This window comes from Pelodiscus sinensis, unplaced genomic scaffold (genome assembly GCF_049634645.1).
Source record: "Pelodiscus sinensis isolate JC-2024 unplaced genomic scaffold, ASM4963464v1 ctg66, whole genome shotgun sequence".
Classification (NCBI taxonomy): Eukaryota; Metazoa; Chordata; order Testudines; family Trionychidae; genus Pelodiscus; species Pelodiscus sinensis.
Window position 1 is genome coordinate 72194 of NW_027465867.1, and position 20544 is coordinate 92737.

At 52.3% G+C, this 20544-nt stretch overlaps 1 protein-coding gene across 4 annotated transcripts in view; it reads left to right on the plus strand.

The window, feature by feature from the left end:
- The window catches only part of LOC102447871 (signal peptide peptidase-like 3), a 139249-nt gene that overhangs the window by 22889 nt on the left and 95816 nt on the right, over positions 1–20544 (plus strand). For 3 of the 4 annotated variants that reach the window (XM_075915773.1, XM_075915769.1, XM_075915772.1), the window contains exon 3: positions 17236–17355. The exons of the other annotated variant lie outside the window; for it this stretch is intronic. In XM_075915773.1, the coding sequence (XP_075771888.1) occupies positions 17236–17355 (120 nt within the window). The remainder of the gene's footprint in view (positions 1–17235; positions 17356–20544) is intronic. 4 annotated transcript variants of the gene reach the window in all.

Below are 20544 nucleotides of genomic sequence, written 5' to 3' on the forward strand. Positions count from 1 at the left end.
ATGAAAATCTCCCCAGCGCTGAAGGGCGAGAGCAACCTTGTTCTTGGAGCCATGGATGTCTTCCAAGGAAGCACGCATCTGGCGCTTCAGCGCATCTGGCGTCAGGGGCTCGGGCCCTCGAACGCCTTGGGACCAGACCCCTCTGTGAGCCCCGTGACCCATTGACATGGAGATGCAGGGTGTTTGAGGTCCCTGCTGGGAGGACAGTGGCAGAGGGAGACCAGCCCCAGATGTGCTGGGAGCAGGAGAAACAAAAACCACCTCCCGGAGGCCAACATCTGGGCTGAATGTGGCAACCCCAGGAGCGGCAGTAACAGAGTAAGGGGAGGAAAAGAGTTCAGGCAGGGGATCAGGAGGAGGCGGCAGAGGAGGAAGGAGAATAGGGGGAGGAAGAGGTGGGGGATTAGGGAAAAGACAAGGATGGGCGGGGAGCAGGAAGAGGGGTGAGAAGCTCAATTGGGAGGGTGTTTGAACAGGGAGCAGGACAGAGGCTAGGACAGGGAGCAGGGCGAGAAGCCTCAGCGGAGGAGGTGCCGGGACACAGTGCCTCCTCGCAGGACAGAAGCCGTGGCAGCAGTAGGGGTAGTCATGGTATCCTCAGTGCTGGGCTCTAGCACCAGAGAGTGCAGCACCAGAGGCCTCAGCGCCGGGGGTGACGGATATTAACGGGAGCTCCCGCTCGCTGAGAGCCTCAAGGGTTTCGGCGGCCGCGTCCGAAACGCTGCCGATGGCTGGGCAGACGGTTGCACCCTGGGGCAACTCAGAGGCAGGGAGAAGAGATAGCAGCGAGTCGGAAGGGGAAGGAGAGGTCTGTTGTTGTCCTTCCAGGACCTGATGATCCCCCTCTGAGGCAGCTGGGGTCAGCCCCAAAGCCTCCACCTCCTGAGAGAGGAAGGCGAGCCCGCTGCCCACCACCAGATGGTGATCTTTGTCGGTGGCAAGGTCAGCGGCCGCCCCCTCAGTGGAGGTGGGAACAGTGGGAGCATCCTCCATGGACACCCCCCTCTTGCAGGGACCCCGGGAGGGAGGTGTTCACCTCTCCCGTAACCGCCGCGGTCACCTCAACCGCTTCGCGGTGCTGTGTTTCGTTCGAGGGCTCAGAGGGTGGAATGGCTCCAGTGTCCACCCCCATCGGTACAGGGAGGTTGTCCTCCCCCTCAGTGGGTGGGGTGGAATGCCCGACATGCTTTCAGTGCCTCCCCATTGCAAGCTCCCATCCCTCAGAGGAAGAGGGCTAGGCCTGAATGGGGGAAGGGACCCCTCCCCCTGAGGTAGGTCCTGCCCGAGTCCCGTCACTGACCCCGCCGCCCTCTCCTCCGCAGGCCCGGCCTTGCCGCTTTTGGCGGTGGCAGCAACAGCACCCGCATACTCGTCTGGGCCCTGCGGAACCCGAGCGGGATTGATGAGGGTCACGGTTGGAGGAGGGGTGACCCCAGGGTTTGGACCGTCAGGGCCACTGGCGATGGTAGGGCTGGTGCCCTCCCGGGCGCCTCTCCAAACCTGGCCTGGGGCAGTCCCTTCGGACGTGCCCCGTCGCCCGACGGAGGCCTGGTGTTTTCTGTCCTGGTACACCTGGTACCGGGCCCCTTGATGGGGCACCAGAAATGACCCTTCGAGGGCTTCTCCGCCACATCCCGCCGGCAGTAGTTGGATTTGTACCTGCCGGCGAAAGGAGAGGACGTGGCGGAGGGTAGGATCTTTGCAGCCCAGAGGAAGGGGACTCAGGACTGACAGAGGCCTCCCCAGGGTGGAGAGGAAAGGCAGTAGGGCGGCATTGGGGAGGAAGGGAGGAACGGAGGACAAAACCACCCGTACGCCCAGATCCTCCAAAGGCTCGAGGGGAACGTGGACGCCCCCCACCGCCAAACCCCTTTCCACCGCCTCCTGGGCGGCGGCCTCGGACGCCAGGAAGAAAACCACCTTCCCGAACATCCTAGAGGCTGCCACCACGGCCGCGGGCCCCACCACGCGTGCCAACGCCCGCACGTAGGTCTCCACGTGGGGCGAGGCCGCCACCAAGAGACAACGGACCCCGTGCCTCCTGGTCAGGGTGGGAAAGGGGCCGCGGCCGCCGGGGATGGTATTCCGGGAGGCGGCTTGGGAGGCGGCAGGTGGGAGGGTGGCGGCTACCTGGGCGTACGCCCTGGGGCCCGGGACACCGTTGCCCCCAGAGCTGGTGGAAGGAACAGGGGAGCGGGAAGGAGGGGGGGGGCCGCGGCCAGCAGATGGGTCACGGCCGGGGAGTGAGCCCTCGCCTCAGGAGGTTTTGCCTTCCGGGCGGGGCTCTTGCCCTTCTTGGTCCCCCGGCCCTTCCTACCCTTCAAGGAATGCTCTTTAATGGTAACTTGAGGCACCATGAGTCCTCGTCCATGTTTGCCCCCTCTACCGTAGTGATGGGGGTCCCAGGAGCCTCAGAGGGGTTCTTGTTTTTAGGGAGGGGTGGGGAAGGGTCAGCAGGGGTGTTGCTGGACAACCCCTCCATCGTGGTCATGGGTGGGGAGGGAAAGACAAAAAGCCCAAACAATTAGGGGAGAACCAGGAATACCAGGGGAGGGAATGAGGGAAAGGGAGAGGAGGAAAGAGGTTCACTGCTCCCCCTGCTAGGCTGGAAGTGGGGTGGTGGGCAACAATTCAGAAAGGGGAAAGGAATAAGGGGTACAGCTCCCAGCCCAGGATGGAAAGAGCAGCTCCTCCTGCTGCATTGGAGAGGAGAGGGATAAAGTATTTAAAGACCATGGGGACAAGTGAAGCTGTGTGTGTGGGAAGACTAACTAAAAAGAGGAGGAAGGTCAGGCAGCAAACACAAGAGGTGGGGGGTATGGGCACACAAGAGGATGGGTGGGACAAGCAGTGGAAGGGAGGCAGGCAGTGAGAAGATGCCTGCTTGGGGCAGGGAGGAGCTAGAAATGGCTGGGGGAAGGGAACCTGTGAGACCACAGGTGCCTGAGTAGCAGGCCAGCAACACCTGCTGAAGGGCTCAGCAGAACAGAGGAGGGGCAGGGAGGCAAGCAGTGGGGCCAAAAATGGAAGAGGCCCCTACAGCAACTGGGGTTGGGGAGGGAGCAGCAGCAGCAGAAAGCAGGGGCAGCTGAACCACCCCTTGCCCCCAGCACCCTACAAGATCTGCACCAGCCCTCACCCACGGGTCCTGATGGAAAAAGCCCCTTAATCTCCCCCCTCCCAACACAAGGCAAGCTGTGGGGAGAGAGAAACCCCAGGGGCTGCCCTAAAGCAGCACCCTTACCTTCTCTGCATCAGGGAAAGCAGCAGGAATGGTGGAGTTCAGGACTGCAGAGGTGAAGAAGGGGGGGGGGGGCAAAATAGGCCCCTAAGAAGATGGGAGGGGACCTTCCCCCACCCAAAGGCAGGGCAGCAGAGACACCCCCCTGCACCCAGCACCCCCAGCCACTAGCTGAGGCAAGGGGTGGGGGGAAGAAAGCTGCCTGCAGAAAGGCAGGTGAAAAAAGGGGCCTGGCCCAGAATATAGGGGAAGCCAGGGTCCAGCTGCCACAACAGTAGCAGCCCCCCTCCACAGACACCCCCTTTCAAAAAGGGTGCAGGAAATAGTGCAGTACCCAGAGAACAGGGTGCTGTAGATACATGGGGAGCTAGGTATGTGGCATATGTTCCCTGAGTAGGCTGTTAAAGACTGTGGCCCGACCAGCCACACCTGAAGCCTATCTGGCATCAGCCTGAAGGGAAGGCAAATTAGAACACCTGAGGCCACTTAAGGGGCTACCTCTACATTGGGAAGAGTTTTTGTGTTAAAGTATTTGTGCAAGAGAGGGTCTACACTGGCATGTGCCTTTGCACAAGAGATGTGCTTTTGTGCAAAAGCATCTGTGCCAGTGTAGACGCTCTCTTGCGCAAGAAAGCTCTGATGGCCATTTTAGCCATAGGGGTTTCTTGCACAAGAAATTCATGTTACCTGTCTACACTGGCCTCCTGTGCAAGAGCAGTTGCGCAAAAGGGCTTATCCCTGAGCGTGAGCATCATAGTTCTTGTGCAAGAAGCCCTGATTTCACACATTAGAACGTCAGTGTACTTGCGCAAGAACACACGGCCAGTGTAGACAGGCAGCATGTTTTTGTGCAAAAGCAGGTACTTTTGCGCAAAATCATGCCAATGTAGACACAGCCAAGGTGAATGCATGCACTATAAAAACACTCCCCAGGCAAAGCTAAGGGGGAAGAAGAAAAGGGACAGACTAGAGGAGAATGCAAGGAGAAGGGAGCAGCCCAGAAGAAAAAAACACACCTGAGTGAATTGATGTGAAGGTTTTCTCCGTTGGGGAAGTGGCCCAGGGAAGGGCTGCTGTTCAGGGGCCGAGAGCCAAGCTACATGGCCTGCTCGGGGCTTCTTCCGCCTATAGGGCCCTGGGCTGTGGAGCCCAGAGCAAGTGGGTGGGACCGGGTCGTCCCCCCCGGCTGGAAGGGTCAGCAGGGACTGGAGAGAAAAGGACACTGGACTGGCAAATGATGAAACAGGCTCTGGTAGCAGGGTACCTTTGCCTTTGTGGCAGTAATTAGGGACACTGCGAGCCTCTGAGGCCCAAAAGAACACGCCAGGAAGCGCAGGACTGACAGGGCTTAGCACAGACTTTGCCACATTACCTAGATAGCTATGCTGTGACTGATGGCCCATATTGTATTACAGCGAGGGTTATATACATGTCTGTATTGGGGTGGATCACAGAGATTCCCTTGAGACTGTCACCCGAAGTGCTGATCATACCACTGAGCCCATCTACATGCCCTCTGGGGTGCCCCACATCCTTGTTCTGCTGGGCCAGAAGCTCTGATGTCCCCCCAGCCAAGGCACAGAGTTGGGGTAACAACACCCCAGCAGAGTAACACGGACACTAACAACAGTTCAGCTCTGGGGGGGCTCAGTTACAGGGATTTAACAGCACGCAGGTGCACAGCCCATCAAAGGGACCGAACAGTTTTCCGTTATAAGTATTTCCGGAAAAGGAGCGTCTACATTGGCAGGCTGCTTTTCTGGAAAAGCCCTTTTTCCGGAAAAGCGTCTGTGGCCAATGTAGACGCGCTTTTCTGGAAAAAAGCCCCGATTGTCATTTTCGCGATCGGGGCTTTTTTCCGGAAAAGACTACTGGGCTGTCTACACTGGCCCTTTTCTGGAACAGTTTTCCAGAAAAAGGACTTTTGCCTGAGTGGGAGCAGCATAGTTTTTCCGGAAAAGCAGCTGATTTCTTACAGTAAATCGTCACTGCTTTTCCGGAAATTCAAGGGGCCAGTGTAGACAGCTCGCAGCTTATTCCGGAAAAGCGGCTGCTTTTCCGGAATAAGTGGCCCAGTGTAGACACAGCCCAAATGAATCGGTCTTCTTACTATACCAATACAGACATTTTTCCTGCAGGACAACAGAATGATGTCATCATATCACTCTGCATCCCGTAGCCCCTCCCCCCTCAGCCACCCAGCCTCCTCCCTGCTGCTAACCCCATAATGGGGTCAGCAACCTACAGCTCACGAGTCTAAATATGGCTCTTTGACTCCTCAACAGCAGCACTCACCTTCCTTGCACCTTGAAGGTAAGTTGCTACTGGGCTCCCCTGGGATGCTAACATGAAGGGGAAAGGAGTCCAGGACAGCTGGCAGTATTTTAAAGAAGCCTTGTTAAAGGCACAGAAAGAAACCATCCCGACGCGTAGCAAGAGAGGCAAACATGGTAGGAGACCGGATTGGCTTACAGGGGAAATCCTTGGTGAACTTAAGCACAAAAAGGAAGCTTACAAAGAGTGGAAACTTGGACAAATGACCAGGGAGGAGTTTAAAGGTATAGCTCGAGAATGCCGGGGGGTTATCAGGAAGGCGAAAGCGCAAATGGAATTGCGACTGGCTAAGGATGTGAAGGATAACGAGAAAGGTTTCTACAGGCATGTTAACAAGAAGAAGGTGATCAGAGAGGGTGTGCGGCCCCTAATGGATGAAGGAGGTAACCTAATGACAGATGATGTGGGGAAGGCTGAAGTACTCGATGCTTTCTTTGCCTCTGTATTCACGGACAAGGTCGGCTCCCGGACTAATGCGCTAAGTGACGCAAGATGGGATGAAGATGGACAGCCCGTGGTGGGTAAAGAACAGGTTAGGCACTATTTAGAAAAGCCAAACATACACAAATCCATGGGTCCGGACTTAATGCATCCGAGGGCACTGAGGGAGTTGGCAAATGTCATTGAGGAGCCTTTGGCTATTATCTTTGAAAAGTCGTGGAGATCTGGAGAAGTCCCGGATGATTGGAAAAAGGCAAATGTAGTGCCCATCTTTAAAAAAGGGAAGAAGGACGATCCAGGGAACTATAGGCCGGTCAGTCTTACCTCCGTTCCTGGAAAAATCATGGAAGGGATCCTTAAGGAATCCATTTTGAGACACTTGGATGAGAGAGAAGTGATTAGGAATAGTCAGCATGGATTCACAAAGGGCAAGTCATGCCTGACCAATCTGATTAGCTTCTATGATGAGGTAACTGGCTCGGTGGACATGGGGAAGTCAGTAGATGTGATAGACCTTGACTTTAGCAAGGCTTTTGATACGGTCTCCCACAATATTCTTGCCAGCAAGTTAAGGGACTGTGTATTGGATAAATGGACGGTAAGATGGATAGAAAGCTGGCTAGAAGACTGGGCCCAGCGAGTAGTGATCAATGGCTCGATGTCAGGATGGCGGTCGGTTTCTAGCGGAGTGCCCCAAGGTTCGGTTCTAGAACCGGTTTTGTTCAATATCTTTATTAATGACCTGGCTGAGGGGATGGATGGCACCCTCGGCAAGTTCGCAGATGACACTAAGCTAGGGGAGAGGTAGATACGCTGGAGGGCAGGGATAGGGTCCAGAGTGACTTAGACAAATTGGAGGATTGGGCCACAAGGAATCTGATGAGGTTCAACAAGGACAAGTGTAGAGTCCTGCACTTGGGATGGAAGAATCCCAAGTATTGGTACAGGCTGGGGACCGACTGGCTAAGTAGCAGTTCTGCAGAAAAGGACCTGGGGGTTACAGTGGATGAGAAGCTGGATATGAGTCAACAGGGCGCTCTTGTAGCCAAGAAGGCTAATGGCATATTAGGTTGCATTAGGAGGAGCATTGCCAGCAGATCTAGAGAAGTGATTATTCCTCTTTATTTGGCTCTGGTGAGGCCACATCTGGAGTATTGTGTCCAGTTCTGGGTCCCCACTATAGAAAGGATGTGGACGCATTGGAGAGGGTCCAGCGGAGGGCGACCAAAATGATTTGGGGGCTGGAGCATATGACCTATGAGGAGAGACTGAGGGAATTGGGTCTGTTTAGTCTGCAGAAGTGAAGAGTGAGGGGGGATTTGAGAGCAGCCTTCAACTTCCTGAAGGGGGGTTCAAAGAGGATGGAGAGAGGCTGTTCTCAGTAGTGATGGATGCAGAACAAGTTACAGTGGGGGAGGTGTAGGTTGGAAATTAGGAAAAACTATTTCCCTAGGAGGGTGGTGAAGCACTGGAATGGGTTACCTAGGCAGGTGGTAGACTCTCCATCCCTAGAGGTGTTTAAGTCTTGGCTAGACAAATCCCTGGCTGGGTTGGTTTAGTTGGGGTTGGTCCTGCCTTCGGCAGGGGGCTGGACTTGATGACCTTCTGAGGTCTCTTCCAGTTCTATGATTCTATGGGCTTGTGGGGGGCAGGACCACATGGCAAGTGGGCTGGTGGCAGTGAGGCCTGTGGCAGGGAGTTGGGACTGGGGTACACCCTGGCCATTTGAGCCACTGCACAGCAGGTGGCTGAAGCTCTGGCAGCTGCCGTGTGGTGGGCAGCTGCCGTTTTAAAAGCAACTGATCGGGGCACCAGCGGCAGGGGGCTGAGGTGGGACCTGCTGCAGGGGGTGGGGGTGGGACTGTGGAGTACACCCCGGTCCCCTCAGCTACTGTGCAGCGGCTGGCTGAATCTCTGGCAGCTGCCATGTTGTGGGCGGCTGCTGGCAGGTTGTCAGCAGCAGGACCCATGCCGGGGTGAGGGGGGTCAGGACTGGGGTGCACCCCACCCCCCTGAGCCACCTCACAGCAGCTGGCTGAAGCTCTGGCAGTCACCATATGGCAGGCGGCTGCTGGTGTTTTAAAAACAGCTGCTCCCTTGTGCTGGCAGCAGGACCTGTGTGGTGGAGGGTGGGATGGGAGAGAAAGTACTGGGCTGGCAGAGGTGGGGAGGGGGGAGGGAGAAGGGGCCTGGGCTGGCGGAGGTGTGGAGGGACCCTGGCTGGCACAGCCACAGCCCAGCCCTCCCCGGTGGCTGGGGGGAGAGCTGGGGTTGCCTACCCGCCCCCCCCCCCCCCATGACAGGGGGGTTGGTGAGCGCAGCAAGCAGAGGGTGCAGCCCCCTAGTATTCTGTGTAAAAGTTTTACACTGAGAAAATTCATAGAGTTCGTGCTTTTTATCAATGAAAGAGAGAGATGCACAACTGTTCCCCCCAGGTAACAATTATTTACAGTGCATTTGTGAATAAACAAATGATTTTATTAAGCACTAGAAGATTTACCTCATGATGCCCCGGTCCTTAACGTAATTAATTTTTGTTTTTCTTCATTTTAAATTGTTGCTCTGGGGTGGGGCTGGGGATGAGGGGCTCAGTATGTGGACTGCCCCAGGGAGAGAGGACTATCCCAGCCCTCTGTCGCTGCAGCAGCTTGGGGCCAGGTGAGAAATGCCTCTCCATGGCCACTGCAGTGGACACAACTTGGGGGAGGGATACATATCCCCTGGCTGGGGCAGGTGCAGGTTCATCTGTGCTCCCCAGCCAGCAGGAGGAATGCAGCAAACTGTGCACTTCTCCTTCGTACGGGAGCATGAGGAACAGCCAGCAATGTTCCCATTTGAATTGGAGGAATGTGGTGGAACTTCAGCCCTGTACCCCTGTCCCCCGCCCGTTCCTCCTTAAAGGGTGCCTGGGTGGTGGGAGGCTCAGGGTTGGGGCAGTCCTGGATTTGGGGGGAAGCATCCCAGCCAGTCCCTTTGACCTGCCTGGTGATTCTGTCTCTTTCCTGTATGTTATGAGAAGCAATCCCATTCCGGGTACAGCCCTTTTTCCTGGTACAACCAAAACCGTACCTTAGTTTAAGTTATGATAAAAGGAAGCTGCATATTGAATTTGGTGGCCCTAGCTCTTACTCTTTAGGGAGTTCTTGAACAAAAAGACAAATGTAGGCACAGATCGACAATGTGTGCACGCATGCGCACAGTGCTTTAAAAAAAAAGTGCCAGTATTCCAGGGGAAAAGTCGAGCAAAAAAAAAAAAAAACTGGGTTGGGGCCGGCATTGCTCTTTCAAGAGATGCAGCCCTTTTAAAACACGCGGCCCAGCCAGCTGTTGGACATTTGCGTACAGAGGTGCCAGGTAAGCTCTGACTGGAGGTGCTGGTACTACGTACCGAGCAGTACGGTCTCAAAAAAAGCACTATATATGTACTGTATTAAAAAGTTTTTCCTGCGGGACAACAGAGGGATGCCATCATGTCATCTGCGTCCCACTGCCCGCCTCCACCTGCATCGTCAGCTGCGCAGCTTCCTCCTTCCCCTCCCCGGTGCTCTGGGGAGGTGGGAGCCACACAGCTTCCCCCTCTCCCATGGCAGGCCCATGCCCCTCTGCTTGCTGGGGTAGCTTCATGTCTGTGGGATCCGTTGCTCCGAGCATGGGGTGCTGGGAAAGTTGCCCCAGAGACCACATCTGGTGTGTCCTTGCGCAGGGCCCGGGGCCAAAAAGGGGAGAGCAGGGGTGTACTAGGGAGCTGAGTGGGGGGAGCGCACTTGCAGCATCTCTGCCCGAGATGAAAGGCAAGTCCCTGAGCCATGGGCAGGGACCCAGGGGAGGGTGCTGGGAGTGCTGGGCATTCAGGGGGCTTTGCGCAGGGGGACATGGGAAGAAGAAGCATTGAAGGGATGGAGGCAGGGAGCGGGCTCTGGGATTTGAATGGGGTGTGGGGAGGTGGCACTCAGGGGATGTGGGGTATTCAGAAGAGGCTCTGGGATTTGAAGATGACATGGGGCAGGTAGGGGGCTCTGGGGACTTGCGTAGGTGCTGAGGCGATGTGGGTCGGAGAGGGCTCTGGGATTTGAAGGGGATGTGGGGAGGTACTTAGGGATGTCAGGAGATGACAGAGGTCTGCTAGTATGTACCTCTCTTCTCTCTGCATCCTGCTGCCCACTTCTGCCTCTGTCCTCCACTGCGCAGCCTCCCCCATACTCCAGGGAGGCGGGAGCCGTGCACACACACCCCCCCCCCCCCATCTCTGCCAGTGAGTGGGATATGGATGGGGATGCAGGATCTGGGTGGGAGGTGGGGTGCAGGAGGGGGTGAGGGTGTGAGGTGTAGGATGCAGGAGGGGTGAGGGTGCAGGAGCAAGCTGGTGGTAGGGCGTAGCGGCCGGGGTGGGGTTGGCACACGTAGCAACTGGTTGGTGAGCTTGTGCACTCTCCCTTGCTCCTGTACCTCCTCCCTGGCTGGACACCCTACCCCCCAGCCCACTCCTGCACCCCACCTCCCACCGATATCCTGCCACCCACTGCTATCCCGCTCACTGGCAGCCCAGTCCCGCACAATGAACCCTTCATTTTTGGCCCCACCCCAGAGCCATGGGGGGCCCCACAAAATGCATTAGGCCTGGAATCCCAGAAGAGTTAAGCTGGCCTGAGGCCTTGAACCTCAGTCCTCCCTCCCCATGGGGCTGGAGCACCAGAGGAGTGAGGTGTTTTAGTTGGGGGCCACCTCAGTGAGGGTGGGGTTGGGCCCTGCTGGGCTGGAGCAGCCTCCTGCCCGCCATGGGCAGGGAGCTGCTACAGTCCCCACCAGTTAACTGGTTTACCAGTTACAGTTAACTATTCAAATCCCTACCTAATACACAAAGAGAAATTCTTACAAATCATAATTTCTCACCCTAGTCCTTATTTCAGGTAATGTCCTCAGTTAATTCAAACTAAGCTAATTCGAACTAACGGATCCAGACTAAAAAACTAGTTCGAATTAGCGTTTTGCTAATTCGAACTAGCATGTCCACATTAAGTGGACCCTGAACCTGGGTTAAGGATGGCCGGAAGCAGTGCCGGCAGGGCATCAGAGGAGGACTTAGAGCGTGGAGCTGCTGTCTCAGGCTAGCCGAGGGCTGTGCTTAAAGGGACCCCACCCCCACCCCGGACAGACAGTTCTAAGGGGTGCCCCGCTTGCAAAGCAGTCCTGGCTTGGAGTGCCCTGAGTGCCCACACTGGGCACATCACAGCACTCGGCCATCAGCCCGGTTGCACTTGCCGCAGGCTGCCATCTGGGGAGAGGGGGCAATTGGGGGGCTGCAGGAGAGCTTCCACCCCCAGAAGCCTGCAGAGCCAGCCCAGTCCTCCCCATCGGGGGCTCGTGCCCCATTCCTCCCTCACCTCCTTCCACTTACCCTTCCCTAGCCCCTCTTCTTGATGTACAAAATAAAGATAACGCGTCTTCCAAAATGGAATCTGTCTTTATTGAACAAAACTGGGGGAGACTGGGAAAAGGAGGTGGGAGAGGGGAAGAGAGAGGGTGGGAGAGGGGAGGGCAACTAAAATGATCAGGGATTGGGAACAGGTCCCATATGAAGAGAGGCTAAAGAGACTGGGACTTTTCAGCTTAGAAAAGAGGAGACGGAGGGGGGACAGGATAGAGGTCTCTAAAAGCAGGAGTTGGGTGGAGAGGGTGCATACAGAAAAGTTCTTCATTAGTTCCCATAAAGAAGGACTAGAGGACACCAAAGGAAAGGAATGGGTAGCAGGCTTCAAACTAGTAAGAGAAAGTTGTTCTTCACAAAGCAAAGAGTCAACCTGTGGAACTCCTTGCTGCAGGAGGCTGTGAAGGCTAGAACTGGAACAGAGTTTAAAGGGAAGTGAGATCAAGTCATGGAGGCTGGGTCCATGGAGTGCTATTAGCCAGGGGGTAGGAGTGGTGTCCCTGCCCAAAGTTTGTGGAAGGCTGGAGAGGGATGGCACGAGACAAATGGCTTGGTCACTGTCTTCGGTCCATCCCCTCCAGGGTCCCTAGGGTTGGCTGCTGTCGGCAGACAGGCTACTGGGCTAGATGGACCTTTGGTCTGACCTAGGACGGCCATTGTAAGCTCAGGGCTCAGGGTCGGGGGTCTCAGTGGACCCCCTTGATTCTCTTGCACACCTGCAGTGTAGACATACCCTGACAGCCCTAATCAGAACATTTCCAGTATCGAGTCCTACCAGGGCCGGAGTTAGCCCCAGATCACTGTCTTTCTCCTCAACTGAAGGGGCCCTCTACTTTACGTGTTCCCACTAACTCCTCTTATTCCAAAAGTTCTTGAGAAGATCAACAGAGACGGGGCGATAGTGATATTCGTAGCACCCTCCTGGGCACGGCAAACGCGATTTTCTTATCTCTCTCGGATGTCTCCCCGATCACCCTATCCCCTCCCCAAATGCCACAACCTACTGACACAGAACCGCAGAAGGCTGCTATACCCTCAGCCCTATGTTCTGCATCGGACAGCCTGGCTCCTTGTTGGTTCCACAAATTTGAAATGCATTGCTCAAACCATGTTAAAGAAGTGTTGATGCATAGCAGGAAGCACATCACACATTCCACTTACCTTAAAAAATGGTGTAGATTTGTGTCCTGGTGCAATAGCAAACATCTTGACCCATACTCAGCACCTTTACACGAAATGTTAGAATATATCCTTCTCTTAAAACAATCTGGCTTGGCCCTTGCCTCCCTTAAAGTCCACCTGGCAGCAATCACTGCCTTCCGCAACTTGATAGATGGCTCTTCAGTATTCACACACCCTATCACAAAGAGGTTCATCAAGGGCTTGTGCAACCTTAATCTGCCACACAGGACACCACCACTGGCGTGGAACCTTGAAATGGTGCTGGATGCTCTTACCCAACCCCCATTCAAACCACTGGCTGTGTGTCCACTTTCAATGATGAATATCAAGGTGGTCTTTCTGCTCGCCATAACATCCGCCCGCAGAGTCAGTGAGCTTGTGGCCCTCATGGCAGTACCACCATATACTATCTTTAATAAGAACAATGTAATATTGCAACCTCACCCTTCTTTCATACTGAAGGTGTGCTCCAACTTCCACGTCAATGAACCAATCATTCTTCCATCCTTTTATCCTAAACCACATGCATCCCAGCAAGATGCTGTTCTTCATACCGTGGACGTGCGCAGAGCACTCGCTTTTTACATAGACAGAACATGGTCTTTTTGCAGGTTGCAATGATTATTAGTTTCCATAGCAGAGTGCTCCAAGGGTGAACCAGTTTCATCCCAATGCATTTCTAGGCCCAGTGTTCCACCATCTAAAATGAGCCACTTCCAGGAATACCCAGGGCTCATTCCGCAAGAGCTGTAGCAACATCCACAGCTTTGCTGCGAGACGTTCCCCTCCAGGATGCTTGCTGTGTGGCCACATCGTCCTCAAACCATGCCTTTGTGCAACATCATGCTATCTCTGAACACCTAACTAACGATACATCAGTAGCCTCGGCAGTGCTATCAACAGCTATTAAACGGTGACTCCGAGACCCGCCTGCCTTGTGTTCTCGAGTACTGCTACAAAGTCACCAACAGTGGAGCACCCATGGGGACATCACTCAAAGAAAAGGAGGAAGTTACTCACCTTGTGCAGTAACGACGGTTCAAGATGTGTCCCCCCATAGGTGCTCCACTACTCACCCTCCTCCCCGCTTCTGTAATTATTTATTTCAGATACTTGGGTGGACATGAGGAACTGGTGGAAGCCAGACTGCACGTGCAAAGGGAAAGGCGTGAACGGCATGAAGTGCTTGACACGCATGCTGGCTACTGCTAGGGAAAACTCCGATCTGCAGCACCGGGATGACCTGACACCAACAGTGGAGCACTCATAGGGACACGCATCTTGAAGAACCGTCATTAGTGCACAAGGTGAGTAACTTCCTCATATACATTCAGGGGATCTCAAGTTCTTGAATGATCTGTTATTTGTCCCATTTTGCATAAAGCATATTCAAGTTATGCATTCAGGAACATAGTTCCATAAAAATATGGGGGCATAGCATTGTGTGTCCAGAGCTGGAGATTTTAAAAATTAGTGGTGTCTGATGGTGTCTGGTGTGCCCTTGCTTCCACCTCATGGTTTCATATGAAGCGATAAAGGGTGTGTGACAGACCAACTGCACCACTAGTTCTTTCTCACCGTCATGTGATCCGAGTTGGAGCCTTTTCCGTTCTTTTGTCTCTTGTGACACATTTTCTAAAACACAGAAAAAAACTTATTTCTGCATATTATTATTATTTTGTTATTTTGCAGTAGTTTTTTGTGTTAGCAGTAGTAATTTTTTGGATTTTAAGGAATTTGGGATGCTGTTTTACTGCTCATGCGTGTGTCGTCCCCCCCCCCCCCCCCGCCCCCGCCCCAATGGCTTCCATTTTTGCCCCAGCACTCATGGCTGGGCACTGGATTATGCCACAGACATCAGAGTTTAAGCTCTTCACCGCTGACCTTCACTTGTTCACCTTTACTTCGTATGGGAAGCCCATATTGCATCTCAGTGCCATATCTTCCTCCCCTTCCCAAGCTGTTTCCAAGGAGGCAGGGCTCTGTCTCAAGAAGCACCTCATGGAGGGCACCATGAAGCTACAGTTGGATTCAGGCTCCCCTTCCCATCCCCGGTACATCAGCTTGATTAGTTGACAATCACACCTCCTAACATGGAGCATGACTCCAGTTCTGCTGGTATCAGTGCTATGGACCCTGTGTCATGGCCTAGTCTTGAGGCACGGAAGCATGTGCAGTCATGGCAGTAAGTATTTCTCCAGACCCAAAAAGGATGCTCTCCATCTACCAGTTCTGGCCACAAAGATCAGTTATTTTCAAGGCTCACAAGCTTGATAGGAAGCCACACAGGATGTCAGATCCATCCATCAGTTCGGTCCACCAAGCTGCAAACTCCTTTCAGGTCAGCACTGCTGATGTCAAAGGAACCTTTGGTTCTGAGGCAGTTCTCCGTTCTGGCTCCATTTCAGACTGTGGATCACATACTGCTGATACTGGAGAGATTCAAATCAGCCCCTGAGTCTTGTGAACTCTGCCTTGGCAGAGAGGGAGGTCTTCATGTCTTCAAATTCCTTTTCCTCCTAGCAGAGTACACTCCCCTATATTAGTCTTGCCTCCTTTTGAGCTGTGTCCCTCGCTGCTCCCCAATGGCTCCTTTGGTTGTGGCCAGTCCATAGGGCACCACCATTTGAACTAGGCTCTGATTTATCAGCATCTGGTGGAATGCAGGATCTGTGCACTCGTGCGTGCGTACACACACACACTGCTGGTTTAAGATCCTGCTGACTGGATGGCTGTATCTTCCCTTTGCTCAGCTAAGGACCCTGCTCCTTGGGGACCTCTGCAGCAACCTTTGGATCCGCTTGGTTGGCCTTTTATTGAGTTTCATGCCCACAGTATCTGCTGTCAGAACCTTCCTGCTCCACTTGTGAGGAGTCTCCAATCTTGTCCCTTCGACCATCATCAAGTAGGCGTTGAGAACTAATGTTGGAGGGTGCATCACTTAGTCCAACCCTGACAGTATTGCTGCAGCCAAATGATTCCCCTCATTGTCTCTGTGTCTTTGACTCCCTCTTTAGCCCTGGATGACTGCCACCAATTTCAAGAATTGATACGTAAACGTGATGGATGCCCTTCACATCTCACTGGCAGAAGTACAAGACAAACAGCACCAGCTGCATATCTTGCATGCCTTGGTACCAGCCAGAGTGGCTGTAGCAATCAATGGTGCCATTCTTCAACCAGCACAGACTGTATGGTGCACTCCAGGAACCCGCCCACCCACCCCCAATGAAGCAGAGGAACAGGGTCTGAGTTTCTCTTCTCTTGCCCTTCTCCACTCCCCCTCCTATTCACTCATTCGGGAAGCAATGAAATGGACCCAGCAACAACATTCACTCTCAGGGCATTTCCTGGAGCTCTGGGGCTTCTGCCCCACAGGAGGCAAATTGGGGTTCCAGCAGGTTTGAAAAGATTTACTGGAGCTCCTCTCTGGACAGCTCTGGCTCAATGTTAAGCCCTGACCATGTTTCACACTGGCAGATGATGAGGGTAAATGACTGGACCTTTTGGGTTGCAAAGTCATCTTGTCTGCCACCCGCCTATTTTGCATTTCCAATTACTTGGCTGTGTTCACCAAGTACAACTTGGTTATCTATAGCAAGTTGGCAGATATCACAAACTACCCCAGCAGTATAAAGTCTGCTTCCAGGCCATCCTAAATGAAGGGAAGTTTGTTGCAAGGACAACTCTCCAGGCCGCAGTGGATGTGGCAAATAGTTCTTTGCACAATGACTACAGGGATCATCCTGTGAGGCAAGGGGAGGGAAGTCCAGACCACCATACAGGGGCCAGGGTGACTGAGGGCAGAGAGCAGAGCCCTGCAAGCAGGCTGGGAGCAGCAGAGCCAGGCAGGTGGGCCAGAGGTCAGGACTCCAGGTTCTCCTGAGGCAGCGGTCAGGAGGGGAGCCCTGGGAGAGCCTGGAGGCCTGACCTCCCCTGGTCTGGCAAACTCCCTTGTCCAGGACTGCTCAAGGGAGCAGAGTGGGCTTCTTTCCAGCAGGATTTGAAGCTGCGGTGTTAGACTGAGCAAGCTTACACAGGAAAGTGTGTACCAGGGAAGTTCTAACCTGGTCAAGTTAAAGCAAGCTTTAATTCAGTTTAGCCCATGCTAAAGAACATCTTACTTTGTTGCCTTGACTAGTTTTAGAACTCCAACATAATCTTAGACATCACTGATTTTTGTCTAGATGAAGGTAAATAGTATAGTAAACCTGAGATGGGATTGGGAATTAAACTACCACAATTCATGCTATACTTGCTGTCATTTCTTGACAGTCACAAAAAACATCCTGAGCACAGACTGCCGTCATTCCCCACCCATCCCTGTCCTTGGGCTCCACAGAACAGGCTAAATTTGCTGCTGTGCCTTACCCAATCCCTATCAAGGAGTCGTAAGTCTTAGTTGAAGAACCAGCTTTACATTCAGTATTGTAGCTGGGCCCTGATGTATTTCCTTGAAAGTAAATGGATATCTTACAATTCACTATAGAGTCCTTGGATATGTTTGGGAGATGGACTGCAAAAACAGATCAGGAGAGGATCTAAATAGGATATTATATTGTGTGCTGAGAAATCCTATAAATGAAGCCTGTTATGTTCTTTTTTTCTGCAGGTATCCAGACCATCGATTCTGCCCAAGCACTGTTCCTTCCCATTGGAGCGTCTGTTTCTCTTCTAGTCATGTTCTTCTTCTTTGACTCAGTTCAAGTAGTCTTTACGATATGCACAGCAGGTGATTACATTCTCTTCTATTCATGTTCAACAGTCTCAAACAGGAAATGTTACTCATTTTGAGTCTTGTCACTAAGTATTGAAATGCATTTATGGATTGTGGGATCCAAGCATATGAAAAACATGTTATGACCGACAATCCTCAAAGGTTGTATTTCCATACTTATTTACTTAATAGATGTATTTAAAAGAGTGTGTGTGGAGAGAAGTACGTTTTGAAGATGAGATAAATCAATTGAATGATGAATTAGCCAATTTTTCTGGGTCATGTGGAATGTGAGTTATAAATTAATGCCCGTAACTGTGTAGATGTGCTTCAAAATCCAGACATTTTTATCTTTTTCTTTTTCTTCCCCAGTTTAACATTTTTTTTTCAGTGCTTTTAATTTCAGAGCATTCTTTTGGTCTTTTCCCTATTTTTTGTTGTTGTTGTTTTTTTGTTGTTGTTACCCTAGTTTTAATATTCGCGGCACAACAGCAAAATATCTGGATGCTGCAAAGGAAAGATGGGAAAAATAGTAAGAAGCCATTGTGACTCCATTGGGAGCTCTTTAATAACCTGAAAATCAAAAAGTGGAAACATGCATAGGTTGCTCTGGATGAGGACAAAAGAAAAGCATAAGCATAAGCATGTAGGGACAAAACCAGAAAGGCTAAGGCACAAAATGAGTGGCATCAAGCAAGAGCAGTAAAACAATAAGAGGTTCTTCTGTAGATACACTAGGAGCAAAAAAAATGAAAGAATGTGTAGGTCCTCTGCTTAGTGGGGAAGGAGGAGAGGTGATCACGGACAATATTGAGAGTTGATAATGAACGATATCAAAAAGATTGAGGTGTTTCTATTTTTGCTTCATTCTTCACTAAAGAGCTACATTGTGACCAGATACTTAATGCAATATTAACAAAGCCATGAGGAACTGGCTTTAAGCAGGCTCCCCACGAGCACTGGATCTGCCTGCCCCCCACCCCCTTGCTGCTGCCTCTGATAGAGAAGCAGCAGCATGGAGGGTGAGGGGGGCAGGTTGGAGCCAATACATGCAAGAAGCCGGCTTTCACACAAGCTCCCTGCGTGTACCGGCTCCGTGGACCTCCCTACAGAGGCAGCGAGGGGGAGCAGGCAAGAGCCGGTGCTGGATTTTTGAGGCTTTTGACAGTTCTGCATGACATTCTCATAGGGTATGTCTAAAATGAGGAGTAACATTAGTTCGAAGCAAGGGGTTTGGTTCGAACTAACATGTCCCGGTGCGCACTTTCACTTTCGAAACAGCTGTTGATCGGAGTAATGCGCCGGCGAGATCATGCTAATAATCGTGATATTTAAATCCCCGCTTCATTGACTATCTTGAACGCCTACATTTGCATCCCTAGTTTGAACTAGGGTGCAAGTGTAGACATACCCATAAGTAAACTAGGTAAGTGTGGTTTAGACTATATTACTGTAAGAAGTGTGCAAAAGTGGTTGAAACACCATACACAGAGTAGTTATTGATGATTAGCTGTTCAACTGAGGGGACACATCTAGTAGGGTCTCACTGTGGTCTGTCCTGGGTCATTTTCATTAAAGAATTAAATAATGGACTAGAGAGTATGCTTGTAAAATTTGCTGTCGACACCAAGCTGGGAAGCGTTGCTAACACTTTGGAAGATAGGATTCAAATTCAAAATTACCTTGGCAAATTGGAGACTTAGTCTGACATCATCAAGGTAAAATTCAATAAAGACAAGTGTGAAATATTATACAGGTTGGACTTTATAAACTGGGCTTCCCTCATTCGGCAACATCCCTGGTCCAGCATTCGTGGGTGCTCTGGACCTGGAGCATTCACGGGAAAAAGCCTGGGGGCCCCACCCTCCCAGAGCTTCCAGAACATTGTGAATGACCTGTTTGCAATATTCAAGCTGAGGGAGGGAGGGAGGAGGTGTGGTGACGGGGGGGGGGGGGGGGGGGCAGGTGTCGGGAAGAAGCAGGGCAACTGCAGCGTCCTACAGCAGGGGGCTGGGAGTGCAGCCCTATGGCCAGCAGTGAAGCCCTGCAGCTGGCAGCAGGGGCCTAGGCTTGCCAGATGCTTTCACCAAAAATCCTGAACATGGCAGGAAAAAAACTTGATTGAGCAAAAAAAAAAACCAGGAGAACAAAAAAAGGTTGCTGCGCCTTTAAGAATCCTCATGCTCCTCACTTCCCCCCCACCTGCGCCAGATGCAGCAGGGGAACAATGTCCCTGCCAGCCTTCTGTCCAAGAAAAACAGAAAATACCGGACATTTTACATGTGAGGTATTTTCTGGGGTTTTTTTTACCGGACAGGGGCCAGAAATAATGGACTGTCTGGGCGAAAACTGGACACCTGCCAACCCTATGGGGGCCACAAGGGCAGCCCTTCGGCCAGGGGCTGGAAGTGTAGCCTGGTGTCTGTGGGGATATGCTCCTGGCCGTGGGGCTCCGCAACCACCCTGCCCTTTCCCCCAGGTGCCCCCTCATCCCCTCTGTCAGTGCCAGCCCCTCCGCTGTGGCCAGAGCAGAGCCCCTCAGCAAGTGACAGAAGAGGGGCCAGAATTGACCTCTGCTGGTCTGGCAAATTCCTTGGTTCAGGACCAGTCTGGTCCTGAGGATGGTGGGCCAGGGAGGTTCAACCTGTACTTAAGAAGGAAAAGTCAAATGTGCAAGTGAAAAAAATTAGTAACTGGCTAAGCAGTAGTACTACTGAAAAAAATAAAGGGTGGGGGGTTTACACTGGACCACAAATTGAATGAGTCAGTGTGATACAGTTAAAATAAAGGCTACAATCAGATGTGTATTAACATTAGTGTCATGTAAGGTATAGAAGGTAATTGACCTGTTCTGTTGGGATCTGGTAAGATCTCATTTGGAGTGTTGAGACTGCTTCTGAACACCATACTTTGAACTCTTTCCAACTTATCTACTTTTTTCCTAAAAGAAAGTAATAAACATGGAAGATTTAGAAAACCTGACCTATGAGAAAAAGCTAAAAAAATGGGGCATGTTTCATCTGAAGAAGATGATGGGGGAGGCAGAAGGAGGAACCTGATCATTCTTTAGATATGTTTACAGCTATTATAAAAAGGACAGCGATCAGCTGTTCTTCGAGTGATATCCCCGTGGGTGCTCCACTGTTGGTGTTGGGTTCTTCCCGGCACCACGGATCGGAGACTTTCAGAGCAGTGCTCAGGTGG